This window comes from Kluyveromyces marxianus, chromosome 3 (assembly GCF_001417885.1).
Source record: "Kluyveromyces marxianus DMKU3-1042 DNA, complete genome, chromosome 3".
NCBI classification, from domain to species: Eukaryota; Fungi; Ascomycota; class Saccharomycetes; order Saccharomycetales; family Saccharomycetaceae; genus Kluyveromyces; species Kluyveromyces marxianus.
In genome coordinates this window covers 213,001-237,779 of record NC_036027.1, presented here as the reverse complement: position 1 = coordinate 237,779, position 24,779 = coordinate 213,001, and the positions used below count along the sequence as shown (strand labels likewise).

Below are 24,779 nucleotides of genomic sequence, written 5' to 3'. Positions count from 1 at the left end.
AAGTAACACCCACAATTAATACACACTAGCCCAGGATAACCCCAGGTACTAGCAGTATAACCAGCATACCAGCTATAAGCACCCCCCCCATAACTAGAAACTAGATTATTCCCCATGAATACAGTCAACATCCCCACCAAACCCTACCAGGACCAGAAACCAGGCACTTCGGGCTTGAGAAAGAAGACCAAGGTCTTCATGGAACAGCCTCACTACACCGAAAACTTCATCCAGGCCATCATGGAAGCCATCCCAGAAGGTTCCCAAGGCGCCACTTTGGTCATTGGTGGCGATGGCCGCTACTATAACGACAAAGTCGTCCAATTGATCGCTGCCATTGGCTCCGCAAACGGCGTTCGCAAACTCATTATCGGCCACAACGGTATCCTCTCCACGCCAGCTGCCTCCAACGTCATCAGAACGTACCACGAAAAGTGCACCGGTGGTATCATCTTGACCGCCTCGCACAACCCAGGTGGTCCAACCAACGATTTCGGTATCAAGTACAACTTGGCCAACGGTGGGCCAGCCCCAGAATCGGTCACAAACAAGATCTGGGAGCAATCCAAGCAATTGACCTCCTACAAGATCGTCGAGAACTTCCCGCAATTGGACTTGTCCAAGTTGGGCGAGAACCAGAAGTACGGCGACTTGCTCGTGGACGTGATCGACTCCACTGCTGCCTACACGCAATTGATGAAACGCATCTTCGATTTCCCATTGATCAAGCAATTCCTCGACTCGCAAACCGAAAAGGGTTTCAAAGTGCTGTTCGATGCCTTGAACGGTGTTACGGGGCCCTACGGGAAAGCGTTGTTTGTAGATGAGTTGGGGTTGCCCGAATCCGTTTTGCAAAACTGTACTCCAAAGCCAGACTTTGGTGGGCTTCACCCAGACCCTAACTTGACGTATGCACATACGTTGGTCGAGAGAGTGGACCGTGAGGGAGTCCAGTTCGGTGCTGCCTCAGATGGTGACGGTGACAGAAACATGATTTACGGTGCCGGGCCAGCGTTTGTTTCGCCCGGTGACTCTGTTGCCATCATCGCCGAGTATGCGTCTGAGATCCCATACTTCAAGGAACAAGGTATCTACGGGCTAGCACGTTCTTTCCCTACATCTGCAGCCATCGACCGTGTCGCCAAGGCCCATGGTCTCTCGTGTTACGAGGTGCCTACAGGGTGGAAGTTCTTTTGTGCACTATTCGACGCAAAGAAGCTTTCCATTTGCGGTGAAGAATCGTTCGGGACAGGGTCCAACCATGTGCGTGAGAAGGACGGTGTGTGGGCCATTGTCGCTTGGTTGAACATCTTGGCCATCTACAACAAGCACCACCCTGAGAAGGAGGCGTCGATCAAGGCGATCCAGACCGAGTTCTGGCACAAGTACGGGCGCACGTTCTTCACGCGTTACGATTACGAGCACTTGACGAGCGAGGATGCTGGTAAAGTGATTGAGTTGTTGCGCGAGTACGTTGCTGAGCCCGAGAAATTGAAGGGGACCAAGTTCCCAGGGAACGAGTCGCTAACCGTTGTTGAAGGTGGTGACTTTTCGTACACGGATTTGGACGGGTCGGTGTCGAGCCACCAAGGTTTGTACGTGAAGTTGAGCAACGGGGTGCGTTTCGTTGTGAGACTTTCCGGTACCGGGTCAGCTGGAGCCACGATCAGATTGTACGTGGAGCGCTACACGGACGACGAGTCCAAGTACGAGCAAACTGCAGAGCAGTTCTTGGGTGCAGACATCAAGGCCGTGATCAAGTTTTTGAAGTTGAAGGAGTACATCGGCACAGAAGAGCCAACTGTGAGGACATAAGGCCTAGGAGAGCTCTTCTTCTAGAGTCTTTTGTTAAGTCTAAGTCATCCATTCATACATAAATTCATACATAAACAGGCTTAGCCCTGGCCATAGGCCCCAGCTAGCTAATCTGAAACACATGATATAACTAAATACAATACACAACACACAATCACTATGACATAGTACATCTGGGCCCCTCCTGTTCTCTGTTATGGCTGTCCCACTGCCACTCTCCTCCCCCAACCTTTAAGAAACGGCCCATTACATTCCTAATAAAACGAAATTTCACTGTTGAAGCTTCAACAATCCAACAAACAACAACAACAACCAACCAACGAGAAAACAGCCCCCATACCCAAGGCTTGGCCCCCCATCTATACATCCAAGCACATATCCCAGGCTAAGGTAAGGCGTGTCCATAGCAAAGCATACCGCAGGTTAAGATTAATTACCTCCCTATGTACTCCTGGAAACTCTCTAGCAAGTTCAGGTTTGGACGCTCCAAGGAAAAGGACGAGAAACACCACCAAAAGCACCTCGAGGAGCTCGAGCAGGACGCCAACGACACCAGGTCCTCAGTCGACCGCAAGGCTACCATCGTTCCAGGGTCAGCTACAGTTGTACAGTCACGTGCAAGCACAGATACAAGAGCTACTTCCGATGACAACAGCACGATGAGCCAGGGATACCCTCAGGGCTACCCTCAGGGCCAGGGCTATGGCCCTGGTTCTGGCAGTGGCCATGCCTCAGGGCACGGTACTGGCACGTTTACCGAAGGATCTAGCTCCACAGACGTCTCGAGAGAAAGCGTTACCGTTTCAGGGGCCCAAGATCTCGAGTCTGGAGACTCCCACTTCAGCGAGAACGCTGCTCCCAATGGTGCCACAGGAACCTCCACCAATGGCCACACCAACGGCATGTCTTCCTTCCAGCAACAGCAGCAGAACTTGTTGCAACAGCAGCGTCAGCAAGAAGCTTTGGCCCAGCAGCAACAAGAAAATACAGCAGCAGCAGCAGCATCAGCCATGGCTGATTCTGCCACCTCACCACCGCTCACCACACACTCCTCCAACGGGATTCTCACCGTCAAGATATACTGTGGTGACGCTTTCAAGTTGCCCTTGCCCATCGCATATAACGAACAAGTGCTCAGCAAGTTGTTGAGCAGCGGCGTAGACGTCACAAGCACCACGCAACAGGAATCCCTCGAAGAATTGATCCAGAGCATGCACGGCCTCTCGTTGCTGAAACAAGACGAGAGTAAACTGCTTTCCGGAGACGATGCGTCCCAATTCATCCCGGCAAGCGTCATCTTGCCCGGGTCCAAGAACCGCAACTCGTTGCTATACTTCACCATCGAGTTCGACAACACAATCGCAACAATCGAACCTGAGTCCGGGACTTTAAACAGACCAATCTTCAACAAAATATCGACCTTCGACGTCACAAGACGCTTGCCCTACTTGAAGATCGACGTGTTCGCCAGGATCCCCTCGATCTTGCTCCCATCGCAAAACTGGCAAGAAACGCAAGCGGCCCAAGACCCGGTCTTGAGCGATTACGTGCAAAAGATCAAGAGCAACAACGATATCCACTTGGACTCGTTCCAGCTCCCACTGAACCTAAAGATCGACTCTGCCTCCAACATCCGGTTGTACAACCACCAGTGGATCGACTTGGACGCCAAGATGGGCAAGTTGAACATCAGTGTCGACTACAAGCCCTCGACGCACAAGCACTTGTCCATCGACGACTTCGACTTGTTGAAAGTCATTGGTAAAGGGTCGTTCGGGAAAGTGATGCAGGTACGCAAACGGGACACCAACAAGATCTACGCGCTAAAGGCGATCAGGAAGTCGTACATCGTTTCGAAATCCGAAGTAACGCACACGCTAGCGGAACGTACCGTGTTGGCCCGTGTGGACAATCCGTTCATCGTTCCATTGAAATTCTCGTTCCAGTCGCCAGAGAAGTTGTACCTAGTGTTAGCGTTCATCAACGGTGGTGAGTTGTTCTACCATTTGCAAAGAGAGGGCAGGTTCGACCTCTCGCGCTCGAGGTTCTACACGGCAGAGCTCTTGTGTGCGTTGGAGACGTTGCACGATTTCGATATCATCTACAGAGACTTGAAGCCCGAGAACATTTTGCTCGACTACCAGGGCCACATCGCGTTGTGCGACTTTGGGTTGTGTAAGTTGAACATGAAGGACCAAGAAAAGACCACCACGTTCTGCGGTACTCCAGAGTACTTGGCGCCAGAACTCTTGTTGGGACAAGGGTACACCAAGGTGGTCGATTGGTGGACGCTTGGTGTGTTGTTGTACGAAATGCTGACGGGACTCCCACCATACTACGACGAAGACGTGCCCAAGATGTACAAGAAGATCTTACAGGACCCATTGCGGTTCCCTGATAACTTTGACAAGGATGCCAAGGATCTTTTGATCGGGTTGCTATGCAGGGACCCCAAGAGGAGGTTGGGGTACCATGGGTCAGACGAGATCAAGTCGCATCCGTTCTTCCACCAGTTGAGCTGGAAACGTCTCAAGATGAAGGGGTACATTCCTCCATACAAGCCACCGGTGATGGGTGCCATGGACACTAGTAACTTTGACCAAGAGTTTACGAGGGAGAAGCCTGTTGACAGTGTGGTGAATGAGTTTTTGAGCGAGTCTGTGCAACAGCAGTTTGGAGGCTGGACCTACGTTGGGTCAGAGCAACTGGGCCAGTCGATGCTTCCTGACAAGTCGTTCCAAACCTAGGCGTGGTACTACTACCACTTATATAAGCAAAAGAATACATGTTAGACGTCTATATATTACTTTTGGAGCAGAGGTCATCACAGATGATTGATGCTTCCCTGCTCCCTTGTGGCTGCTCAGATCTGTATCTGGCTTATGTAAAGAAGGTTTTTTAACTTTCGGATTCCCTTAAGAATCCAGATTAGAATCCAGATTAGATTCCCTGAAGAATCCGAATCCCCCCACTATATGTCCCTGTATTTAAAAAAAAAAAAAAAAAATAATAGGGGGGAAAAACAGAGACATCCGTCTCAATCCAAGTCACATGATCCTCACGTGAGTATCACGTGAGGAGCAGAAAAAGCAATTCACACTTTTCGGGGCCTTGAAAAAAAAAAAAAAAAAAAAAAAGCATTGATTCCCAAGAAGACAAAAGCTCATCGCAAGCTCTTATTATTATTATATACACACACCAGGAAGTGACAAGAGAAGAGAAGAGAAATATACACTCAGGAGGAATATCAGACTATATATAAGGGATTCTACCTTGCCCACTGTTTTCTTTTTGCCCCAAGTTTAATCCCTGGAGTCGTGTGTAAAAACTGCCTGCCTCCCATGCCAAATATGATGGTCGTAGACAACAAACAGAAACGACAATGTACTGCAGAAACAGCAGGTGACGCCTCGAAGAAGAAGCGGAAAGTAGAGTTTGATATTGCGCCTCAGGCCCAGGACTTGCAAGGAGGAAGTGAGGGCGACTCGAAATTTGCAATGGAGATGTTTGAGAGTTTCGTGATCCGGGCTTTGAAAGATCTGGATAATGGTGAGTGTTCTGGAATGGAGTCACTGGCCATGCAGGTGTCGCTGCCGGCGACAGATGCGGATAGAATTAGTGTCGAGAAGCTTACGGTGCTTCTACGGTTGCTGGGTAACAATATATCGAAGATTGATAATAGTAAGAGCGGGGCAAGCATGATTCGGTCGATAATAAACTTTGAGAAATGGTGGGAATTGCCTGGCCCAGCTCTAAGTAGCTATATATCGTTCATTAGAATCCTGTGTTCTAGTCTGCCCAAATGGTGGCAGGATGTGTCTATGGCTCTGATATCGAACTTTGCGCTTTCGCCTGGGAAGACGGTGCAGCACCATGAGATGTTGAAGTACTTTTTGAAGACGATTCCGTCGTCGATCCACTTTATCGACACGTACATTGGGAAGTTCTTTCCGAACAAGAACGATTCGAAGAAGGTGCTGCTCAATTTTATATCCAATGTGTTGGCGTTGACGGAGTACTGCCACGAGCTGCGGTTCCAGGCGTGGTCGTTGGTGATTGAGAAGGTGATTTCGATTGATGTGGAGTTGCAGAACGAGTTGGACGAGTTGGACGAGGATATTGATGATGACACGGGGGATGATGATGATGACGATGATGACGATGATGACGATGATGACGATGATGACGATGAGGATGAGGATGAGCAAGAGGAGGCCACTGAGAGGGTAAATGATGATGCAGATGACGATATGGACGAAGATATGGACGATGATGAAGATCTTGGAGATAGTGACGACGATGAGGCTGAAGTAGAGGTGGACGGCGACGAAGTGTACTACGTCGACCTCTCACACAACATCAAGGAACTGTCGTCAAAGCTAGACGAGATTTTGTCCGTGATAACCTCGAAACTATCGTGCGCATTGACCCCAGAGTCGTTGGAAGAAGGCGACGGTGTCAATATCTTCAACACCTTGACTTCGTTGTTCAAATCGCACATCCTACCGACCTACTACACCAGATCCGTGCAGTACTTGATGTTCCACGTGTCGCAGCAACAACCAGAGCTCATGGACGCGTTTTTGGTCACCTTGATAGACATTTCCTTTTCCCCAACAGAAACCATGGAAAAGAAGATCAAATCGCTACAGTACATTGGCTCCTTCATCGCACGCGCAAAGAAGATGACACGCACGCAGATCGTATTCGTAACCAGCTACTTGACCTCCTGGCTCAACAGGTACGTCTTGGAAAGAGAAGAAGAAGTTGACCAGCCCGGCGGAATGGAACGGTTCAAGCACTTTTACGCCGTCTTCCAGGCCATCTGCTACATCTTCTGCTTCAGACACTCCCTATTACGCGACGGAGACGACGCCTGGGAGTGCGAGCTCGACAAGTTCTTCCAACGCTTGGTCATTTCCAAGTTCAACCCGTTGAAGTACTGCAACGAAAACGTCATGATGATGTTCGCCAAGATCGCCCAACATGAAGGCGTCGTCTACTGCTTCAGCATCATCGAAAACAACAACAACGAACGTCTAAGAGGTATCACAGGAAAGGCCACAGAATCCGGGGGCGGCTCATCGGTGAACGGCTCCTGGTCCTTGGCCACAAGACAGCAGTTTATAGATTTACAATCCTACTTCCCATACGATCCACTATTTTTGACCAACTACAAGACAATGATGAAGGACTATTATATAGAGTGGACTGAAGTCAGCAAGGGCTATGACAGCGACGTTTCCGAGGAACTGGACGAGTCGCCATAGTAGCATAATTATTAGCATAATAGCATATTTACATTATTTTATACTTCTTTTTTTTTTTTGGTTTTCCAAATCCATTAGCATAGACACATAGACATTATTTAGTTGTCTTAAGGTAGTGTGACAAAGTGGGTACGATATATGAAGCAGTAGTTTCTTCTTCTTGGGCAGCATGCCCAAGGGGGCTCGGGGGTGTTGTCCCCCAGCCCCCTGTTATCCGGCATTTCACGTGACTTTCTCGCATTATCAAGAATTCTTTGGAACCGCATTTTTTTGACACTTTCCCAAATAAAGGTTCCACCACTTTTTTTCTTTGATATAGATAATATATAGACATTTTACAAATGAATATTGATTTACCTCTTGATATATATGTAAATAGACTCCAAAGAGGACTCCAAAGAGCAGTTTTGTGAGGCTATAATCATCGAGAAAAGTTTACAGTTGGTTATTGAAGGTTTTTAAGTGTGTTCTGTTTGTGTGGTTTTGTTTTTGTTTGTGTGTTGTAATAATCATGGGATTGATGATGATGATGAAAGAAGGCGAAGTAAATGCTGGGAACTCTGATGATTATTTTAGAGTTCCAGACGATATTCCAGCGGACGATGCATTCAGCTTGATGTTTCTGATATCGCTCAGTATAACTTTTGGTTTACTTTTGCTAGTGTTGATTTTAATATCGGTGTATTTGACGTTTTGCGGGGGTAGCGATGCAGCAGATAGCGATGAAGAAGATGAAGGGAGTGGGTCAGTTTCGTTCAAGTTTTTCCGTAAGGGGAACAGCTTGCTATTAGATAGTAGTTTCATGACTCCCGGGAAGTTTGACGATGAACAGGCTTTGCTGGAACAAGAAGCTGAGGAATTACCCCGGATGTCGCGATTTGAAGTTGAGCTTTATGAGCGTACGAAAGAGTTCCAGAAGATGAGTCCGCCAATGGTGAAGCCATTTGGGACGTTTTTGAATTCTCAGGACAAGCAGATGATCAAGGAGAGGGGTATCCAGTCGTATTTCTTTCTTCCGTCGATCAACGATAATGTGGATCGGAATGGGTCGTTTTTGCCCAGTTTTTTCGTTGAGGATAAGTTGAACGTTACGTTCACCAAGTTCAACGTGTCGTCGAGTGCGATTATGAACTACCCGCTCCCCATGAACCGGAAGGATGCTGTGTATTTTGAAGTGAAGGTGTACAAGTTCAAGCCATGTTCGAACTCGATATTCAGTATCGGGCTAATGACATGTCCGTACCCATATTTCAGGATTCCCGGCACTGCGATATATTCCATAGCGTATGAGTCTACTGGGAAGCTCAGGATCAACAATGCATTCCGTGCCGATACGCTTTTACCCAAGCTAGAAGAAGGAGACGTTGTTGGGTTTGGGTATAGGTACAGTTCTGGCACGATATTTATTACGCATAACGGGAAAAAGATGATGGACGTAACGCATCGTGTTGGGATAGACTTGTTTGTGGGCATCGGGGCCATGAATGCGGCATACACGCGTACGTACACTAAGGATGGGCTCTTTGAGGATCCCGATAACGTTAGTTTCAGACAGAAGTGGACGGATGTCACGTCGTCAAATGTTGGTGGTGGTAGTAGTAGTAGTGGGAGCCAGGGTGCTTCTCATATCAGCGACGTAATCAACCCACAGTTGTTGGAAGTGCACGATCCTAAGGATAGCCCCGTGAGCTCTGATCCAATTGAGCTTCATGTGAATCTGGGACAGCTGGGGTTCGTATTCATCGAAGCCAACGTGAAGAAGTATGCGTTTGGCAGTGTGTATGGTGATATTGGCATTCCTCCTGCATACAACGGAGACGATATAAAGCAGGACATGCTATTGCAAAAGGGCGAAGAGCTTCCACCGGAGTATCCCGATGATGAGGTGGATTTCTTTGGTGGTGTGCGGGAACATACGACAGAATCTAGAGCTGCAGCGGGATCTGCAGCAGGATCTGAAGCTAGGATTGGGGTTGGGTTTGGAAACGAGGCAGAAGCGTCTGCTTCAACGGATCAAGGCGCATCGACAGATACCCCAGGAACTGTCTCGGAAACTGCCCCAGAGGCTGCTCCAGAGGCTGCTCCAGAAACTGCCCCAAGTACCGCTCCAGAGACTGCTCCAGAGACTTCCCCCGTGACAACCCGGAAAACCACTCCTGCCAAGAAGAAGAATAAGAAGCGCAAGAGAAAGAATAAAGGTTCGAGACGGTAATCTCGCAGCCTAGCACTAAATCTATTAATTAATTAATATACTATGATATATTTATATATATATAAACAGACGGTTTGGATAATATCCTCATTTCTTGGACTTCTTCTTCGACTTCTTCTTCCCTCCTTTTCCTCCTGCTGGCGCCGTCGTCGACGTCTTTGAAGCTGCCTTTCCACCCTCATGGCTCTTAGATGCTGCTGCAGGAGCAGCTGCAACCTGCTCTGGCGCCTTCTTCACCTTCCTGTTCACCATAAGCGTGCTCATCCCAGGAAGATCCAACACCTTCTTCTTGTAAACTCGCTTCCCAACCCGTCCCAATGGAAGACTCACACCAGTAGGCCCCATCGCACTTAGCCCACGCGACACCTCCTTAGCATCCCTCGTCTTAAACCCGTAACTAAGCCCCAAACGATCGTTCTTCGTCCTGAACTTCACTACAGACCGTTTTTTCCCAGGCTTATATTTCATCACCACATTCGTTCCTGACCCATTTGTCTCTAATACCTTCAAACTGCTCGTGATAAACGTGTCCAAATCAAATCCACCCATCTTTAAATGTAAATATCGATGTTCCTGGCCACTCAAACCACCACAATTGACCTCAAATCCACCTTCTTTTTTGCTAATTGTATATATATCTCGTTCTTGTATTCTATATTTCAGAAAGCTTTAAAAGCTTTAAAGTTTCTGATATTAAATTATCAACACATTGTGAAACGAATTAAACTGTCAAAGGGAAAAAGATCAGAAGGTGATATATCAAAGGAGAATAAGGAGATATCAGAGCAGTATAGGTCATTGGGATAGGCGAATCTGGGACATTTCTTATTGTGGTAATTGCTGTGGACGTTTCGAAAGTCTTTTCGATTGGCTACAAGAGGCATAAGTGTATATTTTCTTTGCTTAAAAGGAGAGAAGAAGAAGAAGAAGGTAGGAGGAAGAAAATAAAACGATGTCCATGGGGGAGTATCCTGATGTTTGGAACGAGGCTGAGTCTGGCAGTAAGATCGACTGGTTAGAGTTGGCATCGGATGAGGCTTTCAAGCGGCATGTGAAGGAGGGAGAGCACATAAAGGTTTATAGGAAGAAGAAACGAGGCTTCAAACAGTTTCGGAGGCTTATTCTTGCACAAGAGTTGTGTTCTAGTGGGGAAGAAGGAGCAGTATGGTGTTTACGGTTCAGTAAAGATGGTAAGTTTATGGCTAGTGCTGGTAAAGATGAGGTGCTTCGTGTTTGGAAGGTGATTTCGTCACCATCAGAGCGGTTGGAAATGAACCAGCGTTCGATTTCGTTCTTGAAGTCTACTACGAATGCGATTTCGGAGTTGAATGGACGATTGGCGAGGTATACGGTGGGGGATCCTGGATCAGGGGATTCGTACTCGTTGAATTCGAATTCGAGCCTGCAAGCGGAGTCTCTGGGGAGTGCTTCGATACGAGGAGCACCTTCGTCGAAGCAGCAGCAGCAGCAGCATCAACAGCAGCATCCTCACTTGCATCAGCGTTCTGACGGGCATGCACCAATTCAGAACAGTGCTGGCGTGGATGGATCGTACTTTGGCGTGTTTCATCCAAAGCCGTACGCTTCGTTCCACGAGCATTCAGACGACATTTTGGACGTCGATTGGTCCAAGAACTCTTTTATCATCACTGGGTCGATGGACAAGAGCTGCAAACTATGGCACTGTGAGCGAGAAACGTCTCTACATACGTTTGTGCATCCGGATTTTGTCACAGGCGTGCGTTTCTTCCCATTGGACGATCGTTTCTTTGTGAGCGCGTGCCTTGATCAAAAATGCAGGCTTTGGTCGATCTTGGACAAGAAGGTCTTATTCGAGTACGATTGCGGGGACTTGATCACTGCAATGGATATATCGCATGACGGTAGATACACCATTTTGGGGACATTTAATGGCCACATCCACGTTTTGGTGACCAAGTCGTTGGAATTGCTATTCAGCTTCAATGTGCTGGACAAGAATTCTGAATTGAATAGCCATACTGATGAGAATGGGAACAGCTACGACAGCAATGCTAATGGGAGCCATGGGCACGGCAGCAAGTTCAAGAGGAAGCTCAAGAATCGCAGGAAGTTGAAACAAGGGCCCAAGATCACCGGGCTTGAATTTATCAGGAAAGAGTATCGCAATTCTACCATTAAAAACCACGATATAAGCAGTTGGTTCCTAGTCAGCAGCAACGATTCAAGAATTAGAATATATACATTGGGCAAAGAGCTACTGTCCATCATGAAGGGCCACTCTAATGAGCACTCGCAGATTACAGCACACTCCTTGGTAACAAGAGGCGGTAAAGCATTTGTTGTAAGTGCCAGTGAGGACCACTGGATCTACTGTTGGAAAATATCGGACGAGTCGAGTGACAAGGAAGAACTCTCGTCAAAAGATGAGAAGGGAAGACGTTCAAGGTCGGGGTCTCTGCGTGGGTTCTGTAAACGCCGTCATAACGATCATACTCCATTGGACACCTTGGAGTCTAGGTTGGCTGGTAAGGGTCACAAGAATAATCAGCCAAACACTAATTCAAACTACATTGGCTTCCATGCGCACCACCACCCTATAACGTGTGCTACGATGGTTCCATCTCAAACGAGCAAAGTCTTGTCTTTGAGTAATGACTTGATATGTGAACTAACTATGCAATTCTGGGAAACGACAGATGATATTACTGCAGGAGACGACAGCAAGCGAAGCAATGGCACGTCTTCAAGAGCGAAGAGGTCTGGCTCCTTCTATCGCGAAACTATCAAAAACGATAGCAACGGCGGGAGTTCGAGGTCGACTCCACAGATGACTGCATCGTCAAGCCTCCAGCATTTGAATGTCGACGCATATCCTGGCTCTGGTGCTAATGGTGTTAACGGTGGTGGTAATGACAACAACGCCAAGAACCAGCCAACCTTGTCGGAATTTGTCGGTTCAATACTAGTGAGTGCTGATACGACGGGTGTTATTCGTGTATTCCGTAGTGATATTTCATCTAATGTTCGTCAAAAGGTGCTAGCACGGCTTGCAGCTGTTGAAGCTCAGATGAGGAACAGCCATATTCCAATGAATGCTACATCAGTGCCTATGACAAAAGGTGGAAGTCATCATGGGGCCCCACATCCACCAGGATATGGTCTAATCAGTAGTAATGGAAACACGAGTCTCAATGGTAACGAAGGCCTAGGTATAAGCAAAATTCCTACGAATGGCATGAATGGCGGCGGAGCCGCGGGATCCATGGGCAACGGCAATGGTGTAGCCAGTGGTGTTCACCGCAGCAACAGCATGCTCAATGGCATTGTGTATATAGAGAGGCCAACTCCTTTCCCTGCCCAGGGAAGTCCGAATATAGGTCGTGAGGAGTCGATGGTGTCACTTTCGACACTACAACAAAAGAGTCCTCGTGCCAGGGTATGCAACGTCTGTGGAGGAACCAATTTCGCAGCGGACCAAAAAGCAGGGTTTAGCAAGTCACCTCAAAATATGAGGTATTTCTGTCTAGATTGCGGGGCATTGTATACATCGTTCAGGTGAGCGAATAATGAACGTAACGAATCTAGGTGGATGGTTAGCTAGCTAGCTAGCTAGATTCTAATTAGTATAGTGTTAGTTTAGTACGGTGCAGAGTAGTCACACTAGCTTCGAGGCCTCTGTATCAAGAATTGTATAGTCATAACTGTTTCAGGTCACACATTTTCGTCTCATCTCGGAGCATGTAGGAACGGCTGCCGGTACCGGCGATATGTGTGACTGATTCGGCCCTATATGGTCATGAAAATCGCTGCCTAGAAAACGAAGAAGACAAAACACAAAAATGACGAATATTAATCACAGTATGGCTGGGAAGAATAATGCGATGGTTCTAAAGTGCGCGCCCACTACTTGGTCCGTTTGGCGTAGCGTGCGTGTGCTTGTGCTTGTGCTTGTACTTGTTAGGATGGGTTGGGTTTTTTTTTTTTTGTGTTTGGTTTTTTTTTTGGAGCACCTGGTGGCATTCGGAGAGGGGCTTCGAGGGCGATCCGGTAATGGTTCCTTCAGTCATTTCATTGTCACTGAAAACTGTGTGTACAAATTTGATTTCGGCAGTAAAAAAAAAAAAAAAAAGCTGAACAAAGCGTAATCAATCGAGTGGGTGGAAACTGCGAAATAAAATAAATACAAACAGGTTCATCACCATCACAATTACAATGCATTACATCACTTCGGATTGAATTGGGGGGGAGGAAGATCCGTCTGTTAGTTTAATTGAAGCCCGGCAAGTCTTTAGTAGTAATAACATTGACACCTTGGACGTGAACACCAGGAAGAACATACAGCGCATAGATAGTACTTAAAGGCCGCAATTAGTATCTATCTGCATTCCATTGAAGAAAAAAAAAATTAAGAGAGAGAGAGAGAAAATGTCCGAGCCTAAGGAAGAGAAACACAATCAAAAGACGGCCGCCCACAAGGTCAGTAAGTTTGGGTCATTTGTAGCCGGTGGGTTGGCAGCATGTATTGCTGTGACTGTGACAAACCCGTTCGACACCGTGAAAACCCGTATGCAGTTGCAGGGCGAAATGCATGCGGGTGCAGCTAAGGTGTACACAAACCCAATCCAAGCTGTTGGTGTGATCTTCAAGAACGAGGGTATGCGTGGTTTACAAAAAGGTTTGAGCAGTGCTTACATCTATCAGATTGCATTGAACGGGTCGCGGTTAGGGTTTTATGAACCAATCAGACGTCTTCTCAACAACACTTTCTATCCAAACATTGAGTCTCACAAGGTCCAAAATATCGGAATCAACGTTGTTGCTGGTGCCTCTTCCGGTATCATTGGTGCAGTGGTGGGGTCGCCGCTCTTTTTGATCAAAACTAGAATGCAATCGTACTCGAATGCGATCCACATTGGCCAACAAACCCACTATACCTCTGTTTTCAACGGGTTGTCCACCATTTTCCGTAACGAAGGATTCAAGGGTCTATACAGAGGTGTTGACGCCGCAATTTTGAGAACCGGTGTCGGATCCTCCGTTCAATTGCCAATCTACAACATCTGTAAAAACTTCTTCTTAAAGAACGACATCCTAAATGATGGTACAGCTTTGCACTTGCTATCCTCCACCATCTCGGGTTTCGGGGTGGCAGTCGTCATGAACCCATGGGACGTCGTCCTAACCAGAGTCTATAATCAAAAGGGCAATCTCTACAAGGGTCCAATCGACTGTTTCGTTAAAACAGTCAAGGCAGAAGGTTTTTCTGCCCTATACAAAGGTTTCGGAGCCCAAATCTTAAGAATCGGTCCACACACTATCCTCTGTTTGACCTTCTTGGAACAAACCATGAAGCTGGTCTATGCAGTTGAAAGCAGATTCGCCTAGTCATACTTCAATAACAATAACAACTCTTATTCCTCTTGTTTTTTTCTTTGTTTTTGGTCTTTTTATATTTTAGCCGCCCATCCTAATATTCGCTGTTTCAGCTACGTTTCGGATTCGTTTCGAATTCTATAACAAATCTGTATTATCGAGAGAGACTAGTGACACCCCTTCAGTGCCCTATTGACGTCTCCTATTGAGACCCCAGGCGCTCTTCTCTAAATGTGCTATTCCATTCTTTCAACATGTTTATCCCTTATTGCCACTTTCTTTTCTTCATATCTCATGTGCCCCCCCTTTAAACTTTTATCAACTTTTTTTGCCCTTTTTCCCTTATAGATATATAAAAGAAGAAGAGGTTTTGATGGCGGCTATTTTATTTACTCCCTTTACAAGCTACTTTTTTGCTTCTTTATAGATAGATTCAGGAGACATTAGGAAATAGGAAATAGGAAACAAGAAACATAGACATAGAGTATGACATTATCGCATTTTTGGCCTACAAAAGAGCAGGTGGAACAGTTGGAAGTGCCAGCTTACGATGAGGAAGTGGCGGCAGATTTGTACGAACAGAACGAGGGGTACTTGGCGAAAATAAGTACGTCCAGTCTTCACCATGCAAGGCAGCAGTTGAGCCGATTAAGAGTGAAGACATCTGTTTTGACGCGGTTTGTAGCGTGGTTTCAGACTTTTATGTTGGCAGTACTATCGTACGGGCCCACGCCGCAGCATTTGTCATTTATTATGGATGGTAACCGCCGATACGCCAAGAGGTTGGGACAACCAGTGAAAGAGGGTCACAAGGCTGGTGGAGCGAAGCTCATTGATATTTTATACATTTGTAAGCGGCTCAACGTGAACAGTGTGAGCGCTTACGCGTTTTCGATCGAGAACTTTAACAGGTCTCCAGCTGAGGTAGATACTCTCATGGGGTTGTTAGGATACTACATTGATCAGTTCACACAAAGGGCGACTGATGCAAGGGATGATTTGTATGGGATCAAGCTAAAGATCGCTGGTGATATGTCGTACTTGAGCGGCGATTTGGTTGCCAAAATCAGGAAAGCAGAGGAATTGACTCGCAACGGGACGCAATTTACTCTATACTTGGCGTTACCATATACATCGCGTAACGATATTGCCCACGCGATGAAAGTGAGTGTAGAAAATTGTGTCAATTCTAACGCTGATATCACCGAAGAAGCGCTTACCCAAAATATGTATTTTGAGAAACACTCCGATAAATGCGACCTCTTGATAAGAACCAGTGGCCATACTAGACTTTCAGATTACATGTTGTGGCAGGTCCACGAGAACGGTATTCTTGAGTTTTCCGACTGTTTGTGGCCTGATTACGGATTCTGGAGATTGTACTTTACCATGCTCAAGTGGAGCTTTTACAACACTTGGCAACAAGCCAGCTTGAATTGGGACAATGAACAACAACAAAAGGAATATAGTAATAATAATAATAATAATAATGCATCCGGTGGTGGTAAACACAACAATAATTCCTCGTGGTTCCCTGCCTTGAGCGACCTAATGCCAGGTCCGGTGTCAGCCTTTAGAAAGACAAAGGGCATCTCCTTAGAATCGCTACCACCCGCCCCATTGGCAGTGACTGTTGTTGACCGCAAGTAATACCCGATATATATTTATATATACACACTCTCCCATCCCACATTCAATTCGCTATCCAATGCATCACGGCCTAAGTGTTAAGTAAGGCCTTTGTGTTAGAATTAGAACTAATTGAATCGTAATTGAGGTTGAAATTCGCAAGTTATTCTCTCTCCACTTCTACTTCTACTTCTACTTCTACTTATATTATGTATCTTGTCATATCTTGTCATAGTGTTTTCTTCATCGTTGTCCTTTTCATTATATGTGTTTTTGTCTTTTGGTGCTGGTTTGGAAATATACTACTACTCTTCTTTATATCAACCGCTTGATTACTTTCTTCACCACCTTCTTCTTGCGTTCCAGAGCCCGCGCTTCTTCAATCTTACGATAATACACGTTGTACATCGCAGCATCCGCTATCAACACCAAAATACCACTGAATAGGCACAAAATGATCCGTATGTGAATATCCCATCCGCTTCTTGTCACGTACCAAACCGCGTAAACTGTACCGAAAACCGTCAAAAGAACATTGAATACTGCTGCTACCTGCTCTTTGATCTCCTTGTTAATTTCTGAAATTGTAGGATCGTGCTCATTCAGTGTTCCTGCAGGAACTAAAGAGTCTCGCCTGATCATATCCTGGTACTCTTGTTCCTTTTGAACCCATCTCAGTTTTTCCAACTCCGCCTTAAATTCTTCTGTATACTCTTCACCAGGTACCCTTTTCCGCTTGAACCGAAGATCGCTGCTGGCCAGTAGCTTCTCCAGGTTTATATTAGTATCATCGCCCCAGTATTGCTCGTATAATTCCGCTAGCACTTCAAAAGATACTACCTCTTGTTGAAGACTCACCGATGCGCGACGATCTTCCTTCAATTCTTCCAGTTTCTGCCTCAGTAAACCATGTCCAATCGCGATATCAAACATCCTATATCACTCCAGATGTATGTATAGATGAATTCCAGCTCTCAGGATCTCAAAAAGTCGCGTCTTATGTGTGTCTTTCTTCCTCTTTTTTGTTTTCTTCCACTTTTTACTCACTATTGACTAGTTTCGGAGAATTTAAAGGATTGGTGATGCTATTCAATATTATGGGTAATCCTTTAATTTCAAACCGATACAAACAACTTTTGACAAGAACAGGGAGAAGAAGAAAAAAAATAAGTGGACAAGCAGGCTACACAGGCTCCCAGGGTTTTTCAGAAAGTATTAAGCAGTGGCGATAGAGTTGTGTTAATAAGGAAATTAGCACGGATTTCAAAAGTTGTGGATATGAGAGAGGCGAATTATAGATCTGTGACGGCAAATCGTGCCACAGTAATTATATCGCAGACAGTATATGATAGAAGAGCGCTTGATAATGTGGCAGACTTACCTTTAATCAATTCTTTGAACCATCTAGCGGCGCTATGTTCAAATTCGGAGCTGATACGAGAAGCTATATCGCAGGATGGCGCGTTAGAACGATTAGTTTCGATATTACATGAATGCTACATTCCGTTGGCAAATTTGCCGCAAAACACATTGAACCAGAATCTAAATCCATTACAAACGGTGAAACGGGATCGGCAGCTGGCGTATTTGTCGTGGAAATGGACGTTGGCGTACCAATGTTTGGTGTTGACTGGTACTAGAGGGACGCCGTATATGCGGGAACAAGTGGTAAAATCGGGGATCATTCCGATTATAGCCACAGTTTTAGACAACTACATGATATATGCCAAGAACTTCGACTTTATAAATAACACGCCAATACCGTTCACTTTCAGCGAACTTGTGGATATGGATTCGGATCTATTCCAGCTAACGGAGGAAGAGTTACAGACGCTGAACGAAATGGTGGATCCCTCGGATCCGTATTATAAGGAATACATGGCAATGGAGAAGCTGAAGCTTTTGGTAGGTCAAGCTGGGAACCAGTTTGGATTTGATCTCGAGAATGTAGCGGGACTGCATTTGAAGCCAAACGTGGTGACAGAGTTAGACACTGACTGGCAAAGTATGGCGCAAGAAGAACTTTGTGTTCCATTACCTGGTTCAGCTTTGGAAAACGTACTCATTATGCCTCCTAGAAGGTTCTTCCTGGGTAAGATGATACCTGAATTAGACGATGTTACGTGGGCCGTGCAACTGTTGGCGTTTTTGACCAAGAATACAGCTGTGAAGCCCGTGTTGCAAAAAACAACTCTTGTCGACTCGCTCTCGTTCAGGCCTATTCTTGAGAACGCAAAGCGCAGGATGTCGCGGACCATGGAACTAGACATGACCCCATTAAGCTTACATGCGGAGGCAAGCGATGAAGGAGAAGACGGCGAAGAGGAAGAGGAAGAAGACGATGACTCCGAAGAACCCCCTGAAGACAGAATGGATCTCTCTCCGGATGTAACTTTGATCGGGAAATACTTTAAGGAAATAGAACACCTCTTCGTAACGAAGCAGAAAGAGCATGAAGAAGAAGAGATATATACGGAGAAAGTAGACGATATCTTAAGTGTTAGGATCAAAAAAGAGGAGGTGCTACGCGAAAACTTCAAACAATATTGCCAGCAACAGGAAGAATGCTCAAGAGAACTAACAAGCGAAGATTGGAATAGAATATTCAACTACGACACCATAAACCTGTTTGCATTGGTTGAAAGATTCACCGTTAAGGGTTCCTTGAATGGAATGGTCAACTACTGGAGTTCTGTCATCATGCGTAACTCCTGCAGAAAACATGAGGCAACAGGCGTTCGCCAATGCGCAAACCTAAATTGTGGGAAATGGGAAGACCATCCCAAACAATTCCCCAAATGTAGGAGGTGTAAGCGTACAAAATATTGTTCCAGACTATGCCAACTAGAGTCCTGGGATTACCACCGATTCTGGTGCCAAGAATCGCATTCTAATACCACCGCTGGAACTCCAACTTCTGCAGGAAATAATGCGCCATCTACGAGTGCTGATGCTGACAATGATGCTGATGCTGATACAAATACAGCTACTCCAACAGGGTCCCACACTCCACTGGCCACAAGCGCAGGATCAGAAGCGGAAACAGATCCTGCACAAATACTAAACGATCAAGTTAACCCACGCCCGCAAGAAGCAACTACCATCCCTCCAACAAGTGCTGCATCGGATATTGCTACTAATGATGCAGTAACAGCCCCAACAACGGCCACTGGGCTTGCTCCAGGTGCTCGAACGCCATAGGCAAGGCTTGGCTAGCTCTATGATCACGTGACTCGTCATGTTTCTCCAGCTTCAAACAAACTTTAAAAAAAAAAAATTAAATAAACCCGAAAGAACCATACCATAATAGAAACGGTTCCAAAAGCAGTTAGTTTCCCCACATGGTGATCTTGACAGCAAAGGATTGCAGTAGGAGATTTGCCGATTAAGAATAGATTCGTCAAGGTATCGTGAATCATCAGTTGCTTCTCTGGACTGTGCGTTTTTGTTTAGAGGAAACGATTGTGTTGTACTGCTACTCTGCTTCGTCAACTTTATATGGGGTATTCTAGAAAAGGACCTGCTTGATGAGGGATTGCAGGCTATCAAATCAAGGTTAAGTTCAGTTTTATCAGGTATTTGTGTGCTTTTCTTTAACTGTGCTTTAAAATGTCCAGTCGTTCTTCTTCGTCACAACTCTGGAACACTCTCCGGCGTTACACGGAAATAACTGGGGTAATTAATCGATTTAGAAAAGACCATGCAATAGGTTCTTCGTTTTCTAATAGCGGAAGTAACTCGAATGAGCAGATTAATGTTAGGACAAACCGGAAATCTACAGCGCCTACTGCTCTACCGTTGATGCAGATAATTACTAATTTGCACAGGTTGTTTCCGCTATCTTTTTCGAGATCATTTGAAGACTTCCATCAGTTCACGGTGAATAAAGAGGTTTTCCAAGAAAACCTTCTATCTGTGTTACCATATTATCCAGTGTCTTCATCTCGTTATACTGCTAAAGTTATTAGGACCCCTGTTGGAGACTCGGGAAACTATATCAACGAATTTCAAATTACACCCGTTAGAGCCAGCCACGGGGAATCGATGGCACCTGATGGGACGCCATTGAAACACATTATACTTGTCCATGGCTACGGGGCGGGTTTGGGTTTCTTCATTAAGAATTTTAATGCGTTGTTGTCTGAAAACGTGGTTATTCATGCGATAGACCTGCCTGGCTATGGTTTTTCATCTCGACCAAAATTCCCATTTAGCTATCCAAAGGATTCGTATCTTGCTGTTGAGAACTACTTTCACGACATGTTACACCAGTGGTTTGAGCAAAAAGGGTTAACACGGTCGTGGGAAAGTAATTTTGTGGTTGCTCATTCGATGGGTGCATATATTTTTGCGCTTTACGCTAACAAATATAAGCATTTCAGGAAACTTGTTATGTGTTCGCCTGGGGGTGTATCAAGAAATGAATCAATGCCATCACCTCCTTGGTGGTTTGTGAAGATGTGGGACAAGAACATTTCCCCATTTTCCCTTGTGAGAAACTCAGGTCGTCTTGGCTCGAAACTTGTTAGTGGATGGAGTTCTCGCAGGTTTGGTTTGGACCACCCACACTTTGAAAAGATCCATCGCTACACTTATGGTATATTCAACCAGCCAGGTTCTGGTGAATATATGTTGTCTTTCATGTTGGGATGCGGTGGCTGGCCTAGGGTGCCATTGGAATCAAGACTTTTTACGGATAAGAATTTCAAATGTGGTCATTTGGATTGGTTATGGTTGTACGGTGATGGCGATTGGATGGATGTCAATGGAGGAAGACGAATCAACGAATTCTTAAAGAAAAATAACATCAAGAGCTCTCTAGCGGTGGTTCCTGACGCAGGGCATCACCTATATTGGGATAACGATTCCTTCTTTAACGATATCGTTAAGCGGGAAATAATCAAAAACTAACCAACCTAAAAAAAATAATACTAAATATATAAAAAGAGCAAAAGAATCACACATTGATAGTATTCATGAATAATCTTTGTTCTCTCCATTATAGTGGGGAACGCTATGTTACTATACATACATATTTACAGATTCATATAACATTATATTCCTTTGAAAAAGACAGATACGCAAAACATGACATTTAATAAAAGAGCATGCATTGAATACAGATGCAACTAAAAAACAATGGCGAAAGTTTTTTTTTTTTTTCCTATTTAATTACTCTGAACTATATTACTTCTATTATCTAGTATAAAGAAGTTTCTTGTTAATTCTTATCGCAACACATAAGATGTGGTGTGGTTTTCGACTATTAAGCTGAATGACATGGAAAATGATTAAAATAGTGTGGGATACAAAAGTAATAAAAGAAAAGAAGTTAAATACAAGGTCCTCGAATGGTGGTATCTTCAAATGTTAACTTTATTCGCTCATGAAAATGTCTATCAATAGTGCACGTGAACCCACGGTCGGTTTAATTCGTTTGAAAAAAATGTGCCTTCATAGAGTGAAAATTATACCATACATCGGCTAGTTAATTTTGACAATATCTGGTATCTTCAAAGCCTTGTTTGTTTGTTTGTTTGTTTGTTCGTTGATATGTTTGTTTATTTGTCTGTCAGTCAGTCAAATTACTAACTTTTTTTTTTTTTGTTTTTCGTTTTCTAATTTGTAGTTTATTAATACTAAGCCTGTCCAATAGTTTTTGAGTTTGAATTTAGTTGGGTTCAGTTTCGTTCATTTTGGTAAATTGTTTTTATTTTTAATATGATTATCATCTTTTGTTTGGTTTATTTTACTCGTTAATAGAACGCTTTGTTTTATTATTATTATTTGTTTGTTGTTTTTTTTTGCTTACCTCTTTATGGTTACAGACTGTTTCTTAAACTTTACAAAAATGAGACAATTTAACGTTTTATTTTTTTTGCTTTGCTTTGCTTTGATTTGACTTGCTTTATTTCATTCAATTGGAATTGGCATACAAGCTGTCGACATCCTTTTGAACTGCAGCAAGAATCTTCTTTCTTTGTAGTTTCTGAGCAGAGGTGACGTATCCGTTTTGTGGAGTCCATTCTTCTTCAAAGATAACAATACCTTGAATTAGCTCGATACCGTTCAAGCCCTGGCTTCTAGCAGTCTTCCACAAATCCGACAGAATTTCGTGTCTTAGCTTGTCGTCATGATACAAGTGTGTAACGTCTTCACCCTTTTCTAACAAGCCCAACTTGATAGCCTTTTCGGCGACAGCGGCTTCGTTAGGCACGATGATACCAACTGGCTTGACCTTAGTTTGATCTGCGTAAACACAAATGTTATGGACGTATGGGGAAGATCTGTAAATCGACTCCAACTTTTCCAAAGCAATGTATTCACCGTTCATGGTCTTGACCAAGTTCTTCTTACGGTCAATAACCTTCAATTGACCCTTTGGAGTCCATTCTGCGATATCACCGGTCTTGAACCAACCATCTTCGGTGATGGAGGCCTTGGTTTCGGCTTCGTTCTTGTAGTATTCAGTCAGCACTGGAGCACCCTTAATCCAAACTTCACCTTGGTTGTTCTTGGCGAAATAGCCCAACTCTTCCACATCGACCAATTTAACGGTGATACTGCACAACAAGTCACCAGCAATCTCGTATTCGAAGTGTTCTGGGGCCAAAATTGTGGTGTTGGCCATGGTTTCCGTTAAACCGTAACCGATCAACATTGGACAGATCAAGTTTGTGATGAATTCTTGTGCGTCTCTAGACAATGGCGAACCACCGTTCAAAACCAATCTTAGATGGCCACCGGTAGCTTCTCTGACCTTCTTGAACAAGACGTTACCCAAGGTATCGCCACCTGGGATGTGGTACTTCTTCATCTTGATCTTAGCGGAGTAACCTGCCCAAAACACCTTTTGGGTCAAAGCTGGCAACTTATTCACTTGGGCAATGATACCCTTTCTAACACTTTCCCAAACGGCAGCGACACCGACCATGATTGTTGGTTGGAACTCCTTCATGTCACCTTGGCAGTTCCGCACCGACATGTCGGTCAAAGTCTTGACGTTGGCGTAACCTAGGGTGGCACCCCAGTAGAAAGTGATCAACTCGAAGGCCAACTCGAAAATGTGAGCCAAGGGCAAGAATGCAATAACACGGTCGTTAACGGAAACGTGTTCTGGTCTGTTAGTGACGATAGAGGAGATACCACCCAACCCGGCAACGATGTTGTAATGCTTCAAGACAACACCCTTTGGATCACCGGTGGAACCAGAAGTGTACATGATACACGACAGATCCTCTGGCGTTGGTGGGTTTGGCTCAATTTCGCCCTTTGCCGCCTTACCCTTCTCGATAATCTCGTCCATCGAGTATATTTCAAGGTCTGGTCTGATCTCCTTTAGCTTGGCAACGGCATCGGCTGCTTCCTTGTACAATCTGCCCTCGTCTCTCTTGTCGTTAGGGTCGATTGGCTCCGAGTGGATAATGTACTTCAGGTTCGTGGCCTTTTGCACAGCATTGTACAACTTGCTTAGCAAAGCGTTGTCCACAAACATCGCCCTGGTATCCGTTTGCACCATCGAGTGGATCAACCCGTTCTCACCTAGCGTGTCGTACGCAGTAACCACTGGAATGGCCTGCGACTGCGTAGCCAAAAACGTCTTCATCCATCTGTGCGACGTCGAAGCGAAAAGATGCACCTTGTCCTCGGAATGAGGCTTCAACCCCATCTTCACCAAACCACGCCCGTAATCGTGCATGATCTCGTTTAACTCGCTGTACGAACTGTACTTGTACCCAGTCAACTCATAGTACAACCACTCCTTCTCAACCTCAGTCTCCTTCCCGTCAATCTTCTTCATAATCTTCTTCTTCTCACGATGCACATCAATCGTGTCTCTCCACCCCATACCATGGCGCCCACCGTACTTCTCAAAACACTCCACAACAAACTCATACACTGTCGTGCACTTCATCCCATCTGGCTTCGTCACTGGCCCATTCTTCGCCTTCGCATTTCTTCTGGGAGCTGTCTCATGCTCATTAGCTGCTTTCCCAACAGGGACAGAGTACTGAGCAACCATCTTTTACTATCTCTTCTTTCTCTCTCAACTAAATTTATTACCAAATAACCGCGCTAAAAAATGCTTCAAACTCTCACTAGTCGACTCTAAATCGCAAAACTAAACACAATTTCTCTCGCACACACTCAGAGTTCCTAGTTCCTGGTCGTTCCACTTCAAACACTCAGCACGCCTCCTACCAACTCTCCTATACCCTTCTTCTTTCAAAAACGTATGTGAAGAGTGTTAAATACCCCTGTTGTTTTTCTATGTTTATTTAAAGGAAAAAGCCGTTTTCAATTTCAAAAAAAAAAATTATTCCAAAAGTTCCAAAAAGTTCAGATTGGTATTTTTTTTTTTTTTTTGAATTCTTTTTTTTTTTTTTTTGATTTTGATTTTTGTTTACCTTTTTTTTTTGTTGAAAAATCGATGGAAATCTCGTCGCACGGGGGTTCTGCGCCCGCGCGTGTGGTGCATGGGTGCACCGCTTTTCTCT

At 45.1% G+C, this 24,779-nt stretch overlaps 12 protein-coding genes across 12 annotated transcripts; 9 read left to right on the top strand and 3 right to left on the bottom strand.

Moving 5' to 3' along the window:
- Nucleotides 1–114: 114 nt before the first annotated feature.
- On the top strand, nucleotides 115–1,815 carry PGM2 (phosphoglucomutase-2; the record flags this gene model as incomplete). Its single annotated transcript, XM_022818595.1, has 1 exon — nucleotides 115–1,815. One exon carries the CDS (start codon nucleotides 115–117, stop codon nucleotides 1,813–1,815), a length of 1,701 nt encoding a protein of 566 aa, XP_022675246.1.
- A 443-nt stretch (nucleotides 1,816–2,258) lies between these two features.
- On the top strand, nucleotides 2,259–4,562 carry YPK1 (serine/threonine protein kinase YPK1; the record flags this gene model as incomplete). Its single annotated transcript, XM_022818594.1, has 1 exon — nucleotides 2,259–4,562. One exon carries the CDS (start codon nucleotides 2,259–2,261, stop codon nucleotides 4,560–4,562), a length of 2,304 nt encoding a protein of 767 aa, XP_022675245.1.
- A 606-nt stretch (nucleotides 4,563–5,168) lies between these two features.
- On the top strand, nucleotides 5,169–7,085 carry RRN3 (rDNA-binding RNA polymerase I transcriptional factor; the record flags this gene model as incomplete). Its single annotated transcript, XM_022818593.1, has 1 exon — nucleotides 5,169–7,085. The coding sequence occupies one exon, from the start codon at nucleotides 5,169–5,171 to the stop codon at nucleotides 7,083–7,085; it is 1,917 nt and encodes a 638-aa protein (XP_022675244.1).
- Nucleotides 7,086–7,596: 511 nt separating this feature from the next.
- Nucleotides 7,597–9,297, top strand: SSH4 (Ssh4p; the record flags this gene model as incomplete). Its single annotated transcript, XM_022818592.1, has 1 exon — nucleotides 7,597–9,297. One exon carries the CDS (start codon nucleotides 7,597–7,599, stop codon nucleotides 9,295–9,297), a length of 1,701 nt encoding a protein of 566 aa, XP_022675243.1.
- Nucleotides 9,298–9,384: 87 nt separating this feature from the next.
- On the bottom strand, nucleotides 9,385–9,846 carry SRP21 (signal recognition particle subunit SRP21; the record flags this gene model as incomplete). Its single annotated transcript, XM_022818591.1, has 1 exon — nucleotides 9,385–9,846. One exon carries the CDS (start codon nucleotides 9,844–9,846, stop codon nucleotides 9,385–9,387), a length of 462 nt encoding a protein of 153 aa, XP_022675242.1.
- Nucleotides 9,847–10,249: 403 nt separating this feature from the next.
- On the top strand, nucleotides 10,250–12,838 carry KLMA_30094 (WD40 repeat domain-containing protein; the record flags this gene model as incomplete). The annotated part of the gene is made up of 1 exon (XM_022818590.1): nucleotides 10,250–12,838. One exon carries the CDS (start codon nucleotides 10,250–10,252, stop codon nucleotides 12,836–12,838), a length of 2,589 nt encoding a protein of 862 aa, XP_022675241.1.
- Nucleotides 12,839–13,704: 866 nt separating this feature from the next.
- Nucleotides 13,705–14,664, top strand: OAC1 (Oac1p; the record flags this gene model as incomplete). Its single annotated transcript, XM_022818589.1, has 1 exon — nucleotides 13,705–14,664. The coding sequence occupies one exon, from the start codon at nucleotides 13,705–13,707 to the stop codon at nucleotides 14,662–14,664; it is 960 nt and encodes a 319-aa protein (XP_022675240.1).
- Nucleotides 14,665–15,138: 474 nt separating this feature from the next.
- SRT1 (ditrans,polycis-polyprenyl diphosphate synthase) lies at nucleotides 15,139–16,302 on the top strand (the record flags this gene model as incomplete). Its single annotated transcript, XM_022818588.1, has 1 exon — nucleotides 15,139–16,302. The coding sequence occupies one exon, from the start codon at nucleotides 15,139–15,141 to the stop codon at nucleotides 16,300–16,302; it is 1,164 nt and encodes a 387-aa protein (XP_022675239.1).
- Nucleotides 16,303–16,596: 294 nt separating this feature from the next.
- VPH2 (Vph2p) lies at nucleotides 16,597–17,214 on the bottom strand (the record flags this gene model as incomplete). Its single annotated transcript, XM_022818587.1, has 1 exon — nucleotides 16,597–17,214. One exon carries the CDS (start codon nucleotides 17,212–17,214, stop codon nucleotides 16,597–16,599), a length of 618 nt encoding a protein of 205 aa, XP_022675238.1.
- A 345-nt stretch (nucleotides 17,215–17,559) lies between these two features.
- MUB1 (MYND-type zinc finger protein MUB1) lies at nucleotides 17,560–19,482 on the top strand (the record flags this gene model as incomplete). The annotated part of the gene is made up of 1 exon (XM_022818586.1): nucleotides 17,560–19,482. The coding sequence occupies one exon, from the start codon at nucleotides 17,560–17,562 to the stop codon at nucleotides 19,480–19,482; it is 1,923 nt and encodes a 640-aa protein (XP_022675237.1).
- A 408-nt stretch (nucleotides 19,483–19,890) lies between these two features.
- Nucleotides 19,891–21,192, top strand: CLD1 (carboxylic ester hydrolase; the record flags this gene model as incomplete). The annotated part of the gene is made up of 1 exon (XM_022818583.1): nucleotides 19,891–21,192. The coding sequence occupies one exon, from the start codon at nucleotides 19,891–19,893 to the stop codon at nucleotides 21,190–21,192; it is 1,302 nt and encodes a 433-aa protein (XP_022675236.1).
- A 1,006-nt stretch (nucleotides 21,193–22,198) lies between these two features.
- Nucleotides 22,199–24,304, bottom strand: FAA1 (long-chain-fatty-acid--CoA ligase 1; the record flags this gene model as incomplete). Its single annotated transcript, XM_022818582.1, has 1 exon — nucleotides 22,199–24,304. One exon carries the CDS (start codon nucleotides 24,302–24,304, stop codon nucleotides 22,199–22,201), a length of 2,106 nt encoding a protein of 701 aa, XP_022675235.1.
- Nucleotides 24,305–24,779: the final 475 nt, after the last annotated feature.